This window comes from Microcaecilia unicolor, chromosome 3, assembly GCF_901765095.1.
Source record: "Microcaecilia unicolor chromosome 3, aMicUni1.1, whole genome shotgun sequence".
Classification (NCBI taxonomy): Eukaryota; Metazoa; Chordata; class Amphibia; order Gymnophiona; family Siphonopidae; genus Microcaecilia; species Microcaecilia unicolor.
The window spans coordinates 265,876,667-265,895,475 of NC_044033.1; the positions used below are offsets into that span (position 1 = coordinate 265,876,667).

The window sequence follows — 18,809 nt, forward strand, 5'->3', positions numbered from 1 at the left end:
GCAGGCAAAACCACCCCAACCAGCACTGGGCTAACAAACACACAAAGCAGGGACTGCAGACAGAGATAAGCAAAGCAGGAACACACTGGACAAGAACACTTGGACAGAACACAGGACTGGAGCAAGGCTTCACCTGCACTTGACCACCCTTCCCCAGGAGTTGAGCCCCCGGGTGCAGGCGGCCGGCAGGACTTACCAGACTGGGCAGGAACTGGATACCAGCAGGAAACACACAACAGAGTCTACAAGCTGCCAGGCAGCCACTAATACAGAAACACAGACAGGAGGGAGTCAGGACTAAAAGCTGCCAAGCAGCCACTAATAAAGAACACAGACACAAGACAAGGAAATGCAGACCAGAAACAAGACTAGGAACTAAACAATAAAACCAAAGCTAACTACACACAAACAAACAAACAAGAACCAGGCAAGAACTCAGAATAAAACTGGACTAGGCAGAAGTGCACAGAGCACACCCACATACCAGGGACCTTAGACAATGCAAAGGCCAACACAGAAGTTTATAGGTGATTAATAAAGCCCTTCAGCTGCTAAAGCTCAGCTGCAGCAATCACAAGGCAACTACGGGTGCTGTTCAGGTACAAACAAGGAAAGCAATTCTGGCAGCCCGAAAGATCTGGACTGAACTGGGCTGAAGTCTGGAACGGGTGACAGTAAACAGACAGTCCAGTGCAGCCACCAGGTCTGGCCACCAGAGGGCGAGGTGAGCACAGATAAGGAAACGGTCACAAACGTGACAAGGAATGCCTTACAGGCATATGAAGCAAATAAATGAACAGCTACTACTACAACACTTAACCCTGCTGGTGCTGAACCATGACAAGCCACCAATGTTACAATAGCAGGACAACAATCACCTACTGCAGGGACAACATTAGCCATGCCAATAGTCAGAGAACACATAACTGATCTAATGGAAGATGTCCTAGGCAGTGGCGTACCAAAGGGGGGGGGGGGTGGTTGGGGTGGTCTGCCCCGGGTGCACGCCGCTGGGGGGTGCCGCGCGCCGGTCAGCATCATTGGTTTCCATGCTCCCTCTGCCCCGGAACAGGAAGTAACCTGTTCCGGGGCAGAGGGAGCATGGAAACCAACGATGCTGACCGGCGCGCGGCACCCCCCTCCCAGCGGTGTGCACCCGGGGGGGTGTCCCTTTGCCGGGGGGGGGGTTGCGCTGCACGGGGGGGGTGCGGCACCCGGGGGGGCGGGGTGCATCGGCAATCCGCCCCGGGTGTCACCGCCCCTCGGAATGCCACTGGTCCTAGGTATTGTCACTTCACTCACAAGAGGCGTGCCAAAAAGTGTGAAAGAAAAGATTTGGAGAACGGAGTTTATTGATATATTTTCATTGCTCCTTAGAGACCAGGAGGACGACTGGTAGCACTATAGAAATGATTTATAGTAGTAGTAGGATATAAATCCCTATGAAAAAGAAAAAAAAATCCCAAAATATTTAAATCTATTACTAATTGGATTTCTTATCTTCATGAGCGTTATAGTAGAAGAACCAGAAATGAGCCCTTACTTAATTAGATACCTGGACACAATAACTAGAACCCACAGGCATTAAGGGGTTGGGTGTGGCTCAACTATGACATTAAGTTTAGAAAAAGTATGTCAGATGACACGTCCATTACATGAAAACAGAGTGGTTGATTTCTGTCTTGATGAAATTTCAGTCCACAGACTTTTCAGCCGGATAGAGGGTATAACCTGTTTTAGGCTGGAGAATACAAACAGATTACCCTCAAGCAGGAAAAAGCATATGCAGACCTTACAATAATAGTCACTGCATATGGAACCCATGTAAATTCAGACATGCTTGCACGCTATGTGGTCAGGTTTCGACAAACTTCCTCAGGGAAGAGGTTCTCTAAAAGTACAGAAAATATATCAAAAACTCTCATAACACTAGTAGCAAAAATCTCTTGACTTACATTCCTACAGCGATATATTAAACTTTCATCGCACTCACAGCTACGTAGTAATCATGCTCCTGCAGAAGAAAAAATGGCCACGGTGTCTCAGTGCAGACTTAAGCTTTAAATAGTCTACAGCTGATCGACAAAACACGGCTTATGATTGGACCAAGGAACTGCACAGATAACCAATCAGATTAGAGACCACCAATCAATCTCAGAATTCAGTCCGTCAGGATGTAAAGTTTGTAGTTGGAAAATCCAGCGCTGTTCTTTAAAATTCAGTAACTGACTAGCATTCCACCCTCCCACCCCAGCTGCACATGGTCTATAATCCTCCATTTAATCTCTCTTAATGAGTGATGAAACTCCAACCAATGTTGGACCAATGATGCTGCAAGGATTTGATTTTTGATCCTCAATTTATGCTCGTTAAGACGAGCCTTTACTGGTCGGCTTGACCTGCCTATATAGATTTTTTGGCAGGGACATATAATTGCATAAACTACATTACTAGTTAAGCAGTTAGTGGATGACCATGCATAAATTGGGCTTGAGGTGGTAGAATATTGCCACATAGGTCCTTCAATAGTTAAATCACACCACTGACAGGAACCGCATTTGACGTGCCCCAAACTCTCAGAGGGATTACCATCATAATCCAGTCTTTTATAAGTGAGAAGTTCCCCTATAGTTTTATTGTGCTTAAACGTGCAGATTGGATGTTCCAAAAAACAATCATAAATTTGTAACATATGCCAATGAAGATGAATACTAGCGTTAATTTTGGAGTTCAAGGGAGATTATGGTATCACCACCGCTAACTTATCTTCTTCTTCTTTAGACCAATATTGTAATAATAAATCTCTCTGAGAAAATTTCGCTCTTAAATAAGCTCTTTACACAATAGACCGTGGATAACCTCTCTCCTGGAAGCGCTTTGCCATTAAAGCAGCTTGGGTCTCAAATGCAGTGCTATTATAACATATTCTTTTTATTCTTAAGAATTGGCTGATAGGCAAGCTAGCTTTCAGATGGTAGGGATGAGAGCTAGAAAAATGCAACAAAGTATTACATGCGGTAGGGTTCTGAAAAAGAGTAGTATGTACATGATTCCCTACCCTAAATACCCATACATCTAGAAATTCCAAACCTTGAGAATGATAGTGAAACGTGAACTTCAAATTTTGTTGAAAAGAATTCAAATTATCCATAAAATGCAATAAGGATTGAGAAGAACCATTCCAGATGAAAAAAATGTCATCCAGGTAACGTTTCCAAAAGGAGACACACTGAAATTCAGTAGAGCCATACACAAATTGTTCTTCAAATTTTGCTAGGTAAAGTGTTGCTAAAGACGGAGCTAAGGTTGCCCCCATCGCTATTCCTTGTTTTTGCTCATAATATTCCTTCTGAAAAAAGAAATAGTTTTTACTAATGACAAGGTGTGCCAACTTCATCAAAAACTGTGTAGAGATTCGTTGAGGCAAGGGGCGATCATCAAGTATCTCAGAGATAGTTAATAAAGCTCCATCCTGCAGAATAACAGTGTAAAGTGAGGTAACATCAACTGTCACAAAAGTGGACTCCTCAAAAAGCTCCACCTCCTGGAGACAACGTAAAAAATCTGTGTCCTGCAAATATGACCTTACCTGATGTGCTACAGGTTTCAGAAAAAAATCTAGGAATTTTGACAAAGGTTCCAAAACAGTGTTACATAATGCCACAATAGGGCGGCCCGGAGGTTCTTCAATATTTTTATGGACTTTGGTGAGGAGGTAAATTCTAGGTACATTAGGAGGGACATAATCCAACGGGGCCGCCCATCTATAAGGGCGGCCATCTCTGAGGACGGTGCCGCGAAGGGGCGGGGCATCCTGTATTCTCCACACAGAATCTGAGATACTTTCTGTGACTGGGAAGTATCGAAATGTGGGTAACGGAATCCTTAAGTCCAGACAGCATAGCCAATCATTTGCCTGAATCATGGGTAGAAGGATGCCCAGGAAAATCCATCCTGAACTTTTCTCTGACCAAAAACTTGTTCAGGGCCCTTAGGTTTAGGATAGGACAGAATACTCCTGCTTTCTTGGGCAGAAGGAAGTGCCTGGAATAAAATCCCTTCCCTTCTTCTCCAGGTGGCACTGGTTCGACCACACTGGCCAGTAGAAGGCTGGAGATTTCTTCTACAAGTACCTGCTTGTGCTGAGATAGTATGCTCTTGGTGGGCAATTTGGTGGTCTTTGACATCAATTCAGAATGTAACCAAGACAGACTATTTGAAGAACCCACCGGTCAGAGGTTACAAAGTGCCACCTGGGATGATAAAAATTCATCCTCCCCCCTACCAGTAGGCCATTCTGGACAGTTACCTAGGGTGAAGTTGTGCTCTCCAAGAGCCAGTCAAAAGATCATTTCCTGCTTTGACTGGGGAGCCTGTTGGGTTTTCTGGATGCAGGGATGGTGAGGCCTGGGACACATAGGTGGAGTGAGAAGGTGGCAGAAACCTATGCCTTTGAGAGTAATAGGTCCGCCGTCTAGGCCCACTTGAAAATCTTCTAGTGGAAGATGTAGCAGATGGAGGGTGCCGAGATAAAGTGTGGATGTGTCGGTATGCTTCTTGATATGATCAGCAACCTATTCCACTTTATCCCTTAATAGATTGTCCCCTTGGCATGGCACATCCACTAACCTCTCCTGAATTGCTGGTTCTAAGTCATAAACATGCAGCCATGAGAGTTTGCACATTCCCACACCCATGCCTGAGAGTCTGGACGTGAAATCAAAATTATCATATGTGCCCCTGGTCAGGAATGTCCTACAGTCCATCTGCATATCAGTATGGGCAGTACAGAAAGTCTAAATAAAGCATAAACTGCTCATTGGCCAACTGGTGAAGTTCTTCGGCCTGTTCCTGAGGGACAGAATCTGCGAATTTGAGTGTACTGTTTACCAAAGACTCCAAGTAGAGGCTCATGTAGAGCTGGTAGAACTGGATGACGGCAAAGAGCATTGAGGCCTGAAACGAGTCTAAGGTCTGAGTATAAGGTCCTAGCCTATCTACCAAGGGATGCTGAGGCATGAGACCTGGAACTTCTAGCCCATTTAAAAGTGGATTTGACCACCATAGAATGGTGCGGAGGCTGTGTCTTCTCAAATTCAGACGTATCTAACCACTTTCTTGGGTGCCACCTGCAATGAGAGGAGAGATTCCTAGTTCTTCATCTGTGTGCCCTGAAGGATAGGGTGCAATGGCACAGTGACCTCTTCCTTGGGAGGTGACTTGTAGCCCAGAACAGTCAACATCTCAGCCCTGGGCACTTGCTACATATCTAACTTAAATAGGACAGCAGCCGCCATCTCCCTCACAAAACTTGTGAAAGAGATTCCCTCAGGAGGGGATTTTGAGTAGGAGAGGGATCAGAGGGAAGTCCATATGATTCCTCCTCTGAGAAATAGCGTGGATCTTCCTCTGCAGTGGGCCAAATCAGACGCGTGGATCTTCCTCTGCAGTGGGCCCAATCAGACTCTTCAGCATAGTCATAGTCACTACTAGAGCCTGTTCCTGACTCAGCCTGATGGAGCCATTTCCATTTCCTGAAGGGCCTGAATGTTTTCCTGTTTTCAGACCCCAGGGGAGCTTCCTCCCCCAATGTTGAGGGGAGTCCTGAGTGCTTCAGTGTCAACACCCTTCAAGGAGCTGGCATCCAGGATCTCCGCCCAAGCATTCGTGGCTCCTCAGAGAGAGGCTGGGGCTAATCCTCCTGTGGCAAAAGTGCCCTCGATGCTGCAGCAGCCTGCGTCGGCAGTAAGTGCACCAGCTCCTTTCTGAGCATAGCTGGAACTGCTCATCAAAGGCAGGCATTGGCAAAGGTGTGGGCATCTGTAGGGTAGTAGTCGAAGTAGTTGTCGGTGTCAAACCAGAAGCTGGGACCTGACTGCATGGAAACTGGCATGTCGCCATCTCTTTTAAAGAGGGAGAATGCTCCTATCGGTGCTGGCGCTTCTTGGGTACCAATGCATCCAATGTCCCAGTGCTCTTAGCACCGTGCATTGAGGAAGATCGATGCTTTTGCTTCTTGGGCTTTCCCGAGGGACTGCATCGTAGTCCTTTGGTGCTGATGAGGATGCCACAGAAACTGAGCACACCCTCGTGTCAAGTCCAATGCTGACTGTGTCCAGGGGCCTACTATCAGCGCCTGATATCAAGAGAGGTGGAGAATTTCTCTATGCCAGTGCACTCCCAATGAGTGTTGAAGTCTGTGCAGCCATTGAGATTGATGTTTCTGGTGTCGATGTCAATGCATCAGACTTCAAGGACCCATAAAGTCTCTCCTGTTGGGTCTGCCACACTCTCTGCGTTCTCAGCTGCATTTTTAAACAAAGAGAGCAAGAATTAGGGTCATGGTCAGGCCTGAGGCACCATGAGTGCGGGTCCATCATGGAAATCACTCTACTACACTGGGCACATCTTTAGAGGCCACTAGATGCCTTCTGAGACATTGAAAAAAAGAATAGAGGTCACATTAAACTCCTTAATTTTGGCACAAAAAGCATGGCAGCACCAGGGGCGTAGCCAGACTTCGGCGGGAAGGGGGTCCAGAGCCCAGGTGAGGGGGCACATCTTAGTCCCCCCTCCAGCGCTACTGACCCCCCCCCCCCCCCCCCCCCGCTGCCATCCACCACCAACTTTGCCCCCCCGGCCGATGACCCTCTCGATCCCCTCTCCCGCTGCCAACCCTCCCCCGCCACCGTCGTCACCTACCTTTGCTGGCGCGGGATCCCAATCCCCGACAGCCGAGGTCCTCTTGCTTCCCCCGCGCAGGGCTTCGTTCTGTTCCTGACATCCTGCACATTGTACGTGCAGGACATCAGACTCACAGAAACAGAACGAAGCCTTGCTCTACAAGGCTTCGTTTTGTTTCTGTGAGTCTGACGTCCTGCAAGTACAACGTGCAGGACATCAGAAACAGAATAAAGCCCTATGCGGGAAGCAAGAGGACCTCGGATGGCAGGGGTTGGAGTCCCCCGCCAGCAAAGGTAGCCAACGGCGACGGCAGGGGAGGGTTGGCGGCGGGAGGGGGGTGGAGAGGGTCATTGGCAGGGGGGTCCAGCACCAAATCTACGGGGGCCCAGGCCCCCATGGCCCCACGCAGATACGCCCCTGGGCAGCACCAAAATTGAGGTTGGGGCTCTGGCCAAACCGTGGGCCTAGTCAAACACGAAAAAAAAAGAAAACCTACAAAATGTCACAAAAGACTAAGAGAAATGAAAAGAAACAAGGAATAGATTTTTTAAAAATGAGAAAAATAAAGAAATAATGCGGAAAGGAACCACACAATAAGGCACTTAAAAAATCTAAGTTGTGCCATGTAGAGTAGATGGGTCCTCTCAGCTCTGTAGAAAAACTAAGACTGAAGTGACGGCGCTCATGCACTGGGTGGGAAGGCACCCGCACATGTGCAGTGCGTTGCTGCTAGAAAGTTCTACACGTAGCTAGTCAGTATCTGTGACAGGCTCCGTCGTATGACATCACCCATCTGTGAGAATACGAAGGCCTGCTTGTCCTCAGAGAATATCCAGTTAGCGCTTATGTCAAAACCAGCTGCTATTTTGGGGGCATTCCAGGATTGAGTCAGCACTTGGCCGGTTAAGTGCCAATATTCCGTACTTAGCTGGCTCTGCAAACTTGGAAATTCAATGCCAAAGCTCGTCTTAGCCCAGCACTAAATTTCAGGGCATAATACTGCGATGGTCAGCAAATTACTGAGCACTTTTGGCTGACTATCAAGCCTATAGATTCTTGTGTTTCTTCCTTCAGCGCATCTTGACCTTTAGACGCCTACTAGACTCAGGGGCTTAGCCAGACAGCATATTTTGGGTGGGCCTAGGCAAGACGTGGGTGGGCACCAAGTGTTCTCCCTCCCCCACACACACCAAAAAAAAATCTCAGCTGGCGGGAAAATGCTTCCTTCTACCTTAGCAGTCTGCAGCAGGCATGCACTGAAAACGGAGCATGTGCAGGTGCCAGTATTGTGGAAAGCAGCGTTGTTGTTACCATCAGGGGAAGTCGAAGCTTGGGATCCCCAGCAGCTACCACTAAACATGTGCTACTGTTGGGTGGGCCTGAGCAGGGCCGTGCCTAGGGTCTCTGGTGCCCCCCTACAGACTATCAGTTGGCGCCCCCCCCCCCCCCCCCCCCGTGAAAATGATCGCTCACCACTTGCCACACTGACAGGAATGTCAGCATATTCTTAGAACAAATTGCTGTACATTGCAAATAAGATAGCAGATGTAAATTCTCAAAGTGGACAAATTCCAAACACTAAAATGAAAATAAAATGTTTTTTTTCTACCTTTGTTGTCTGGTGACTTTCTTTTCTGATCATGGCTGGGTCCGGTATCTGATTCTGCTGCTATCTGTCCTCTTAACTCCGTTTCCAGGGCTTCCTTTCCATTTATTTCTTTACTTTCCTCCCTTTCTTCTTCATTTCTTGCTCTATATCCCCTGTGCACCTCTTCACTTAACCCTCCATTGCCCCTGGTACAAAATAAGTACCTGAATATATGTAAACCCGCTTTGAATGTAGTTACAAAAACCTCAGAAAGGCGGTATATAAGTCCAATTTCCCTTCCTTTCTTAAAAAACCCTTGTGAAACTGAAGCTTTAAACGAGAGAATTATATACCATGAAAGGATGTAAATTCTGTGCTTCCTGTCTGTGCAATTATAAAACTGTGATAGTCTTGGCAGCGTTTGATGCGTGTTTGTGGCCTATGTGAAATCCTACAGTGATCTCATCTAGTTCCATGGCCCACAAGAGTCCCAGGCACATTCAGATCCTCTCAGGTTCCCTGCAAGCACATCTCATCACTGACTTGAGAAGAGAGATTGAGGAAGCAAATGAGGAGAAGTGCTGCTGGATGCTTAGGAACGGTGCAATTTGCAGACTTTTCTCTGTCCATTCCAGGACATGACTGCGTTACAATGCCTCGTTCATTACATGTCCACAAGCAAAAATTCAATCAACTTCTCAGCCGACCGAAACTATAGGGTTGTTTTGTTTTTCGCTTTGCTTTTCCTCACTGCTCCAAATGGAGCCTCCCCTACAGCTCAGCAGCAGGAACAAAGTGGGAAGGAAAGTAAGTAGCTGCAGGGTAGGGCTTTAGAAATGTTAAATAGGGCAAAGGAAAGGGCTTGGTCCGACCTTTCTCTGGCCCTCCTGCAACATTTTTGGCACTTCCTCAAACAAGGTGCTAAGTCTGGCTGTGCGCAAGACACAAATGGAACTCGTTCACTAAAACAGAAACTGCTTTCAACTGAAAGCACCCACCCAACACCGTAGGAGTAAACTGTGCTCCTTCCTTCTAGTGTCAGCATTAGGAAGTACAGTGCTGCGATGCAGAGACTCTCCGCATTTCTGCCACGTTTGCCACTCTGAAATGCTTCTTCCAATATCCGCACAGATTGAAATGAGACAAAACGGAGGAGTTTGAGGTAAGCGATGGGTAAGCATGGCGCGGTGGCGCCCTCCTGAGGTCGGCGCCCCCCTGCAGTGCTTACCTCGCTTACCGTGTTAGCACGGCCCTGGGCCTGAGCCCTAACTAGGTGGGCCTCGGCCCACCCTGGCCCACCTGTGGCTTACGCTACTGCTAGCATGGAGGAGGGCTCATGGTTGAGCATGCCAACCTTACCTTCCAAGAATTGTCACAGCTATATTAGACTCCTCCCAGAAATTACATAAGTACATAAGTAGTGCCATACGGGAAAGACCAAAGGTCCATCGAGCCCAGCATCCTGTCAATCCAGGTGACAAATACCTGGCAAGAATCCCAAAATTTCTTGCAAGCCATGTGTAAGTCTGCAGAAGACTCGAGCATCAGCATAGGTTCATAGGAGATATGTTATGCAAACAGATTGAGAATATGAACCTAGTAAAATACTGTACAGCTACATGGTGTTGTCCAAGAGGGAAAGGGAAATGGGATTTAATATACCGCCTTTCTGTGGTTTTTTTTGCAACTACATTCAAAGCGGTTTACATAGATATACAGGCACTTATGTGTACCTGGGGCAAATGGAGATTTAAGTGACTTACCCAGAGTCACAAGGAGCTGCAGTGGGAATCAAACCTAGTTCCCCAGGAGCAAAGTCCGCTACACTAACCACGAGTCTACTCCTCCACTCCAAGAGTATAAACATTGTGATACTTTGAGGACTTCTACTGGTCTCTGGCCTCTCACTTGGGACATCCATTTTAATTGCCAGAGGAGAAAGAAAAAGAGGGAAAAGACCAAGATATAAACCAAAGGAGACACAGAAATTGGATGCAACTTGAATTGTTTTTAGAAAACTATAGTTGATGGAACTGCTTCTCCATTCTCTCCACATCTCCAAATTGACACTCTCATTATGAATTATTTTTAGAGCAGTTCTACATGGCCACAGAAAGAGGAGCCCTTTTGACAACTGAGTCCAGATGAGCACCTTCATAGTAACAAAGTAACATAGTAAATGATGACGGATAAAGACCTGAATGGTCCATCCATTCTGCCTAACAGTCACACTCATTATCAAGTCATGATTAAACCAGCAATGAGATTACTCCCTGTCGAATATATAGTTTGTATATAAAATACTTGACCATTGTCTTTCTTTGGCATTTCAAAGCCAGTAGCCATTGTGGTGTTGAATGGTTCTCTCTTACCTGACAGGAATCGGTACCACCATGAATGTTTCCAGCACACAGTTCAGTAGACTTGACTCTTCCACTCAGAAATTCGGGTCGGTTGCATACTTTGCTCTCAATGACTGGGAAACCAGCTTCTTTCAATAAGCCATCTCCTCCAGTACCTGCACCCAGAGAAACCATGCATAAGATAGAGCAAATTTACATTTCTAGAAAGCCAACAGTTACCCGGGAGCACATGGTTTGGAGTGAGGTATTTCACATTATACTATTAAAAAAGGGAAATCAGTAGAGATAAGGAGAATAACTTTGTAGGTGGCATCTAATAAATCTTCTAGCCATGTAAACTATGCAATTATTTTACAAAAGGCTTCTATATTTGGTGACTTATACTAAATAAAAGGCTATTTTACAAATGAACACATGTTTTAAAAAAAGCGACATCACTAGGGGGGTTTGGAAATATAAATAGTGTTACACAAGCATATGACGCAATTTCATAACTTGGACATGTGTATGGCAACATTAACATACATAATTGGATGATTTTGTAAACTTCCATGTCCAAAAAGAGCTAATTAGGGAACCATCCTATGAAATTCCTCCCTCAAACCCTCTTTCAAGCCTCCGGTTCAAAAGAGAAGCTAGCTAGAGTTATAAGTGACTCAAAACAGATCTAATTGCTGACAGGAAGGAATGTGCATTTTTGTATCATTTAGTTTTTTTTAATGATGCATTCTGTTTCAGTTAGTGCACATTAATAGTAAACACCATTACTGAATAACATTTGTTATTACAAAGTAGCATGCATTATTATAGAATGAACTGGGACAATATAAATGGAAATAAAACAACATTTAAAAAAAGATAAAGCAAAATGCAATGAAAATTTCCTGCTCTGCACATCTCTACTAATGGGTGAAACTTTCAAGGGATGTCTAAAATAGAAGATACACATAAACCTGGAAGACAGGCCCAGAAACTATAAATCACCATATATATTCCTATATAACAAAGACATATAGGATTGTAATACATGGCACTATCCAGCATTAATAACCTGCTAAAAATGGAGATTCAAGCTTATTCCGTCTTTCAATTCAAAGCCTATTATTTCCTGAAGCTTGACCTTGCATACAGATGAAGACAAGGGTTCCAATGAGCTAGAATAACAAGATTGTTATCAGCATTGATGTCATGGCCAGAAAAGCCAATGACTCTTGGAATTACCGTTGCAGCTGGAGAGACACTGTGACTGGCAACGTTGCACATTGTTTATGAAATCCTGGCTCCTTGTCAAGGTGATCCCATCTATGTGGTGCCAGTGAGACAATGTTGGGGCCCTGAAGTCATAACAATGGGGATAACAATGTTATGTGTGTGTCACCCACAAGGCCAGAATGTGCATCATTAGCACAGATGCAGCCCATGATTTCTGTATAAAATGGGGGGCTTATCTGAGGCAAAGGACTGCTGTCAACATTCCATCCGAGGAGCATCGGGCAGGAAGGTACCAGCACATGCACAGTGGGATGCTGCTAGAAGCTTCTACATTATTTGCTAGTCAGCATTCGCATCAGGCTCCGACAGACGACATCACCCAGATGTGAGAAGAAGCCTGCTTGTCCTCGGAGAATTAGCAGTTAACTCCAATTAACAGCCACTTATTGAATTAAGTTACACACACCACTGACCATATTCTATAACTTTTGTGTGGAAGTTTATAGAATTTAGGGGTATAAGAGCAATTCTAAATTACTTTATGAGGACATTTACTGCAATAATTCTTTATTAATGTTAATGTGAGCAGTTCAATGCGGGTTACAGTACCAAGAAGCTGACAAAATTTCAGGAATTACATATTAAAATCATTTGAGTTTAATTTTTTTTTTCAAATAACCAGGTTTTTATAGTTTTTCGAAATATCAAATGGGTAAAATCAACTACTAATAATAAATAGGTTGAGCTCAATTTTCAGTGGTGCAGCTGTCATTTAACTTTAAACTGATAATTTATAAGCATAAAGTTGTGTGTTTTTATTTTCAGATGCACTGTCCATATACTTATATAGATAGTTCTATATTTAGGACCAGATTCTATAAATGGCACGTAAAAAAATCAGCACAAAAAAAATAGCTTTGTGCTGTTCTATAAACCTCACCTAAAGATAGGTACAGTGTATACAATATGTGTAGCACTTGTCCCCGTGACTAGAGTTTAGGCTTGACCATTTACCCCAACAAAAACTTAGGCGTGGATCAGGCGTATTCCATAAAATGCATGTAATTTTTAAGAATGCCCATGCCCCTCCCATGGCCACGCCCCTTCGATTCACTTTACAGAATGTGCTTAGAAAGTTGCGCGCATAAATTATAATTAGTGCCAATAATTGCTTGTTAGTGGCCAATTATCTATGCTGATTGGCTTGTTAAACACAAGTTGCACGTGCAAATCAGCTACATGTGCTGATTACATGTGCTGATTTGCGTGCACAACTTTAGTCACTGTTTATTAAATCTGGAGGTTAAAGTTGGACCTGCTATTTAAGTATCATCATTTGGATGTATAAGTTATGGAGGACATTCTTTACAGGTTGCCTAAAATTAGACGTCTACAGCAGGGGCGTATCTGGACTCCGGCTGTAGGGGGGGCCAGAGACAGAGGGAGGGGGCACATTTTAGCCCCCCCCCGCCGCCACCGACCCCCCACCCCCCCGCCATTGTCAGAGCCCCCACCGCCACCAATGACTCTCTCCACCCCCCTCCCACCGCCAACCCTCCCCCGCTGCTGTTGCTTACTTTGCTGGCGGGGACCCCAACCCCCCGCCAGCCAAGTTCTGCTTCCACCTGCCGCTGCCTTAAAAACTTCTTCTTCAGCCGGCGGGGGACCCCAAACCCCCGCCAGCCGCCCCGAGGTGTTTAAAATTCATCTTCGGCCTCCGTGGCTGTGCTGCTGTTGATAGGCGCTGTTGAAATCCACTTCGGAGTCTGACGTCATTGTACGTTGTACGTGCTGCGACGTCAGACTCCGAAGTGGATTTCAACAGCGCCTATCAACAGCAGCACGGCCACGGAGGCCGAAGATGAATTTTAAACACCTCGAGGCGGCTGGCGGGGGTTTGGGGTCCCCCGCCGGCTGAAGAAGAAGTTTTTAAGGCAGCGGCAGGTGGAAGCAGACCTCGGCTGGCGGGGGTTGGGGTCCCCCGCCAGCAAAAGTAAGCAACAGCAGCGGGGGAGGGTTGATGGCGGTAGGGGGGTCCAGGGCAAAATCTGCGGGGGCTCAGGCCCCTGAGGCCCCACGCAGATACGCCCCTGGTCTACAGTGTATATGCTAAGCGTGATTTCTGTAACAGCAATTAAGCGTTTAATTGCCATTACAGAATACTAATGTAAGTCCGCAGTTTTATTTATTTATTAATACATTTATATCCCACATTTTCCCTCTGACTGCAGGCTCAATGTGGCTTACACAATCTGCATGAAACAAATTAAAAGTTTTGTGCCCTCTCCCCACCAGTGATGCATCCCCTAACCCCCTTCTAGTTGAGAATCACTGTTCTAGGACAAACACGTTTTTAGAACATCCACACAGGAGACGTTCTTGTACTGGATAATTTAATGAAGACTTCCATCTTTTCTATTACTTTGTGCTAGTACTTGTGACTCTTGTTTATACAGATCTATATTACCAAGCCTCTGTGGTTTTCCTTCCTAAAGATATACTTGTATACACTGAAGACCCATTACATGTAAATTTATCATCTGCATATTCATTGTAGATATCCTGAAAATCTGCCTGGATACAAGGACCCAAGGACAGGATCAAAAATTACTAGACAAAAACATAAAACAGTAGAGATAAAAGAATGCAAAGGTTTGCATTTCACTTTAGAGAGGGTGGCTGTTTCTAGACTATTTTCCATGCATTTGAACATGTGGACTCACCATGTGTATCACCCCATCCTGTAACATGGCACGGTGATCTATCTGGTACGACATAATCTTCTGATGGCAAGCAAGCAGGAAGTACTTCATCGGTGATCAGTACTGGGCTAAAACAACAAAGATGATTTTCTAAGATTTAATTTATTTTCTTGTCCCCTTTGAGACACACTGGGCCCTATCCAAGAAGGGCCTTTACTATTTCTGTGCCTGAGGAAAAAACCTTCTTGAATAAAACCACTGGATCTTATAATTATTAGGCTGATCTGTGTTTAAGGCCGGAGACCTCCAATTGTAATTTTGGAAGTGGCAGCTCTTTTATTCCATTTAGTAGATCAGTGGTGCCCAATATTTGCAACACATTTTCTCTTCTCTTTTCCCATCACAATAAGTGAGGGTTTCAAATAAAGAACAGCTGAGGACATTAGAAAACAAATTCTCATCCGAGATAGGGAAAGCCACAATGAATGGTAAATGTGTTGCCAAGTAACATGTTATAGACAGTACTATGATCCAGTCTAGGCATTCACTGAAATGCCTAGGAGAACATGTTCATAATGTCCACACTGAGGCAAAATTTACATATTACCCATAGGCTTTGCTCCAGCTTGAAAGTGCAAGTGCTTGTGTACATGTGACATTTTTGTATGGAAAATAATCTGGTCAGTTTTCAGTGCCAACAGTCAGCATTTAAGAAAAAAAAAAAAAATATATATATATATATATATACACAGTGCAATCAGCTTAAGTGCAAGGGTCTGGGACCAAAGAAATGCATGCAGTTAACCGGAGCATGCACTTAACCATTGTGACATCTGATAAACATATGTACAGTACTGTTTATTATTATACATACAGTATACAGTCTCCGTTAACTGACATTAGGCTTACTTGAAGTAATCAGTTATAGTCCTCTGTACACTATTGAGTCTATGAGTTCCATAGACTACGTCTGCCAGATGGTAAAAACTGTCATAGCACTGACATCCAGTGGCCTCCAGATAGGCCCACACGGTATTGAGACTCTCCAGCGCTCTTGCAAAAGTGACAGGAGGTTGTTGAATTTCGTCAGCATGTGCCTCGCTGCTCATTTCGTCATCTGTTCCATCATCAGCCATTGTTGTCTGCGTGTAGGCGCATATCTTGACATCAGTTCTGTCGTCAGCTGTTTGTGGATCATAATCAACAGCGATGAAACTCCTCTTCAGTAACACTGGCTGGGATGTGAATAACTTGTTCATCTGACGCGTTTGCAACAGCTGCATCTGTTTCGTCCCTCTCCACATCCTTAACAAAGCTTGCCTGCTTGTAGCAGTTCACAATGGTTGCCTGTGTAACATGATTCCAGGCTTCTTTCTGCATATGTTAGGAATCCAACAGTGATAGATTACGAGCCATTTCAACAACACATTTATCCTTGCCAGTCTGGTCATCCATAACGCTCATCAGACGACGTAGCACAAGAGCCCGATAATGTTGTTTGAAATTGGCTATTATGCTCTGATCTATAGGTTGGATCAGAGAGGTAGTGTTTGGTGGCAGGAAGACCACCTTGAAGTTAGACAGCCTGACATTAGCCCTGTGTGCAGCACAATTATCACAAAGCAGCAAAATCTGACACTTTTGTGCCTGCATTCTAGTGTCTAACTTCTTTAGCCACTGCTTCCAAATTTCCCCAGTCATCCATGAATTTGCATTAGCCTCGTATGACACAGGAAGTTGCTTAACTTTCTTGAAGCACCGGGGCTGTTTGCTCTTTCCAATGACGAGGGGTTCCAACTTCTCACTCCCATCCATATTGCAGCAAAGGAGGATTCGTCAGTCGTCCTTTGACATTTTACCTCTAGTAGTTTTGGCATGTTTGAATGTAAGTGTCCATCAAGAATCGCTTGCCAGTAGAGACCATTTTCATCAGCATTGAAAATGTCACAAGGTTGCAACTTGTTCAAGATGGTAGGAATAACTGAAACAACCCAATTTTCAGCGCCAAAGTCATCAGCGTCTTGTTTCTCACCATGCTTTTTCTTGAATTTTATGCTGTTCCTCTCCTTCCATCTTTCCAACCATCCAACAGTGGCTTTGAATTCAGTTAGTCCAAGACTTTCAGCTAGCTGGTTAGCTTTCTCCATAAGCAGTGGATCACTGACAGGAAACTGTCTGCTCCTGACTCGAGAAAACCACCGAAGAAGAGCATCTTCTACCTCCTCAGCTTTTCCCGCCCGTTTTTGTTTCCGTTGTGGATTTGTATTGTTTTGCCAGTCTTGAAGAAGCTGGTCTTTCTGCTTCAAGACACGTGAAATTTGACTGGGATTGACACCATATTCTTTAGCAGTAGATGCTTGACTTCGTTTGTTTTCTAATTTTTTAAGAACTTCTATTCATTCAGTCAGTGTTAAAGTCTTACAGTTCTGCCACGACGACGACCCCAGTGTACACTCTAACAACATTATTTCACCTATTCTGCCTGTGGCAGTTAAAGGGGTGGTAAATTTGAAATCTTGTTGGTTGTCACACGCCAATCGGCTTCCATATTCCGTGTGCGCGCTTATGCGGAGTCTTTCCTGCAGAGGAGTGATCTTAAACCATGCATATAAGCGAATCTTGCACTTATCAGTGGTGCGCTAAACCGAAGTTTGTCCCCATAGAAATTGATGGTGCCAAAAACGGGACCGAAGTACGGCATGCAGCTAAACAGAGCATGCGCTTATCCGATGTGCACTTAAATGGAGTGCACTGTGTGTGTATGTATATATATATATATATATACAGTGGGGGAAATAAGTATTTGATCCCTTGCTGATTTTGTAAGTTTGCCCACGGACAAAGACATGAGCAGCCCATAATTGAAGGGTAGGTTATTGGTAACAGTGAGAGATAGCACATCACAAATTAAATCCGGAAAATCACATTGTGGAAAGTATATGAATTTATTTGCATTCTGCAGAGGGAATAAGTATTTAATCCCTCTGGCAAACAAGACCTAATACTTGGTGGCAAAACCCTTGTTGGCAAGCACAGCGGTCAGACGTCTTCTGTAGTTGATGATGAGGTTTGCACACATGTCAGGAGGAATTTTGGTCCACTCCTCTTTGCAGATCATCTCTAAATCATTAAGAGTTCTGGGCTGTCGCTTGGCAACTCGCAGCTTCAGCTCCCTCCATAAGTTTTCAATGGGAGTAAGGTCTGGTGACTGGCTAGGCCACTCCATGACCCTAATGTGCTTCTTCCTGAGCCACTCCTTTGTTGCCTTGGCTGTATGTTTTGGGTCATTGTCGTGCTGGAAGACCCAGCCACGACCCATTTTTAAGGCCCTGGCGGAGGGAAGGAGGTTGTCACTCAGAATTGTACGGTACATGGCCCCATCCATTCTCCCATTGATGCGGTGAAGTAGTCCTGTGCCCTTAGCAGAGAAACACCCCCAAAACATAACATTTCCACCTCCATGCTTGACAGTGGGGACGGTGTTCTTTGGGTCATAGGCAGCATTTCTCTTCCTCCAAACACGGCGAGTTGAGTTCATGCCAAAGAGCTCAATTTTTGTCTCATCTGACCACAGCACCTTCTCCCAATCACTCTCGGCATCATCCAGGTGTTCACTGGCAAACTTCAGACGGGCCGTCACATGTGCCTTCCGGAGCAGGGGGACCTTGCGGGCACTGCAGGATTGCAATCCGTTATGTCGTAATGTGTTACCAATGGTTTCGTGGTGGACAGTTGGTCCCCAGCTGCCTTGAGATCATTGACAAGTTCCCCCCCTTGTAGTTGTAGGCTGATTTCTAACCTTCCTCATGATCAAGGATACCCCACGAGGTGAGATTTTGCGTGGAGCCCCAGATCTTTGTCGATTGACAGTCATTTTGTACTTCTTCCATTTTCTTACTATGGCACCAACAGTTGTCTCCTTCTCGCCCAACGTCTTACTGATGGTTTTGTAGCCCATTCCAGCCTTGTGCAGGTGTATGATCTTGTCCCTGACATCCTTAGACAGCTCCTTGCTCTTGGCCATTTTGTAGAGGTTAGAGTCTGACTGATTCACTGAGTCTGTGGACAGGTGTCTTTCATACAGGTGACCATTGCCGACAGCTGTCTGTCATGCAGGTAACGAGTTGATTTGGAGCATCTACCTGGTCTGTAGGGGCCAGATCTCTTACTGGTTGGTGGGGGATCAATACTTATTTCCCTCTGCAGAATGCAATAAATTCATATACTTTCCACAATGTGATTTTCCGGATTTAATTTGTG

General features: G+C 45.1%; 1 protein-coding gene across 1 annotated transcript in view; it reads right to left on the minus strand.

The window, feature by feature from the left end:
- Positions 1 to 18,809, minus strand: part of PLG (plasminogen) — a 180,287-nt gene that overhangs the window by 3,898 nt on the left and 157,580 nt on the right. The window contains exons 17-18 of the mRNA XM_030198063.1: positions 14,571 to 14,677; positions 10,645 to 10,790 (exon numbers count right to left, since the gene is read on the minus strand). Of these exons, the coding sequence (XP_030053923.1) occupies positions 10,645 to 10,790; positions 14,571 to 14,677 (253 nt within the window). The remainder of the gene's footprint in view (positions 1 to 10,644; positions 10,791 to 14,570; positions 14,678 to 18,809) is intronic.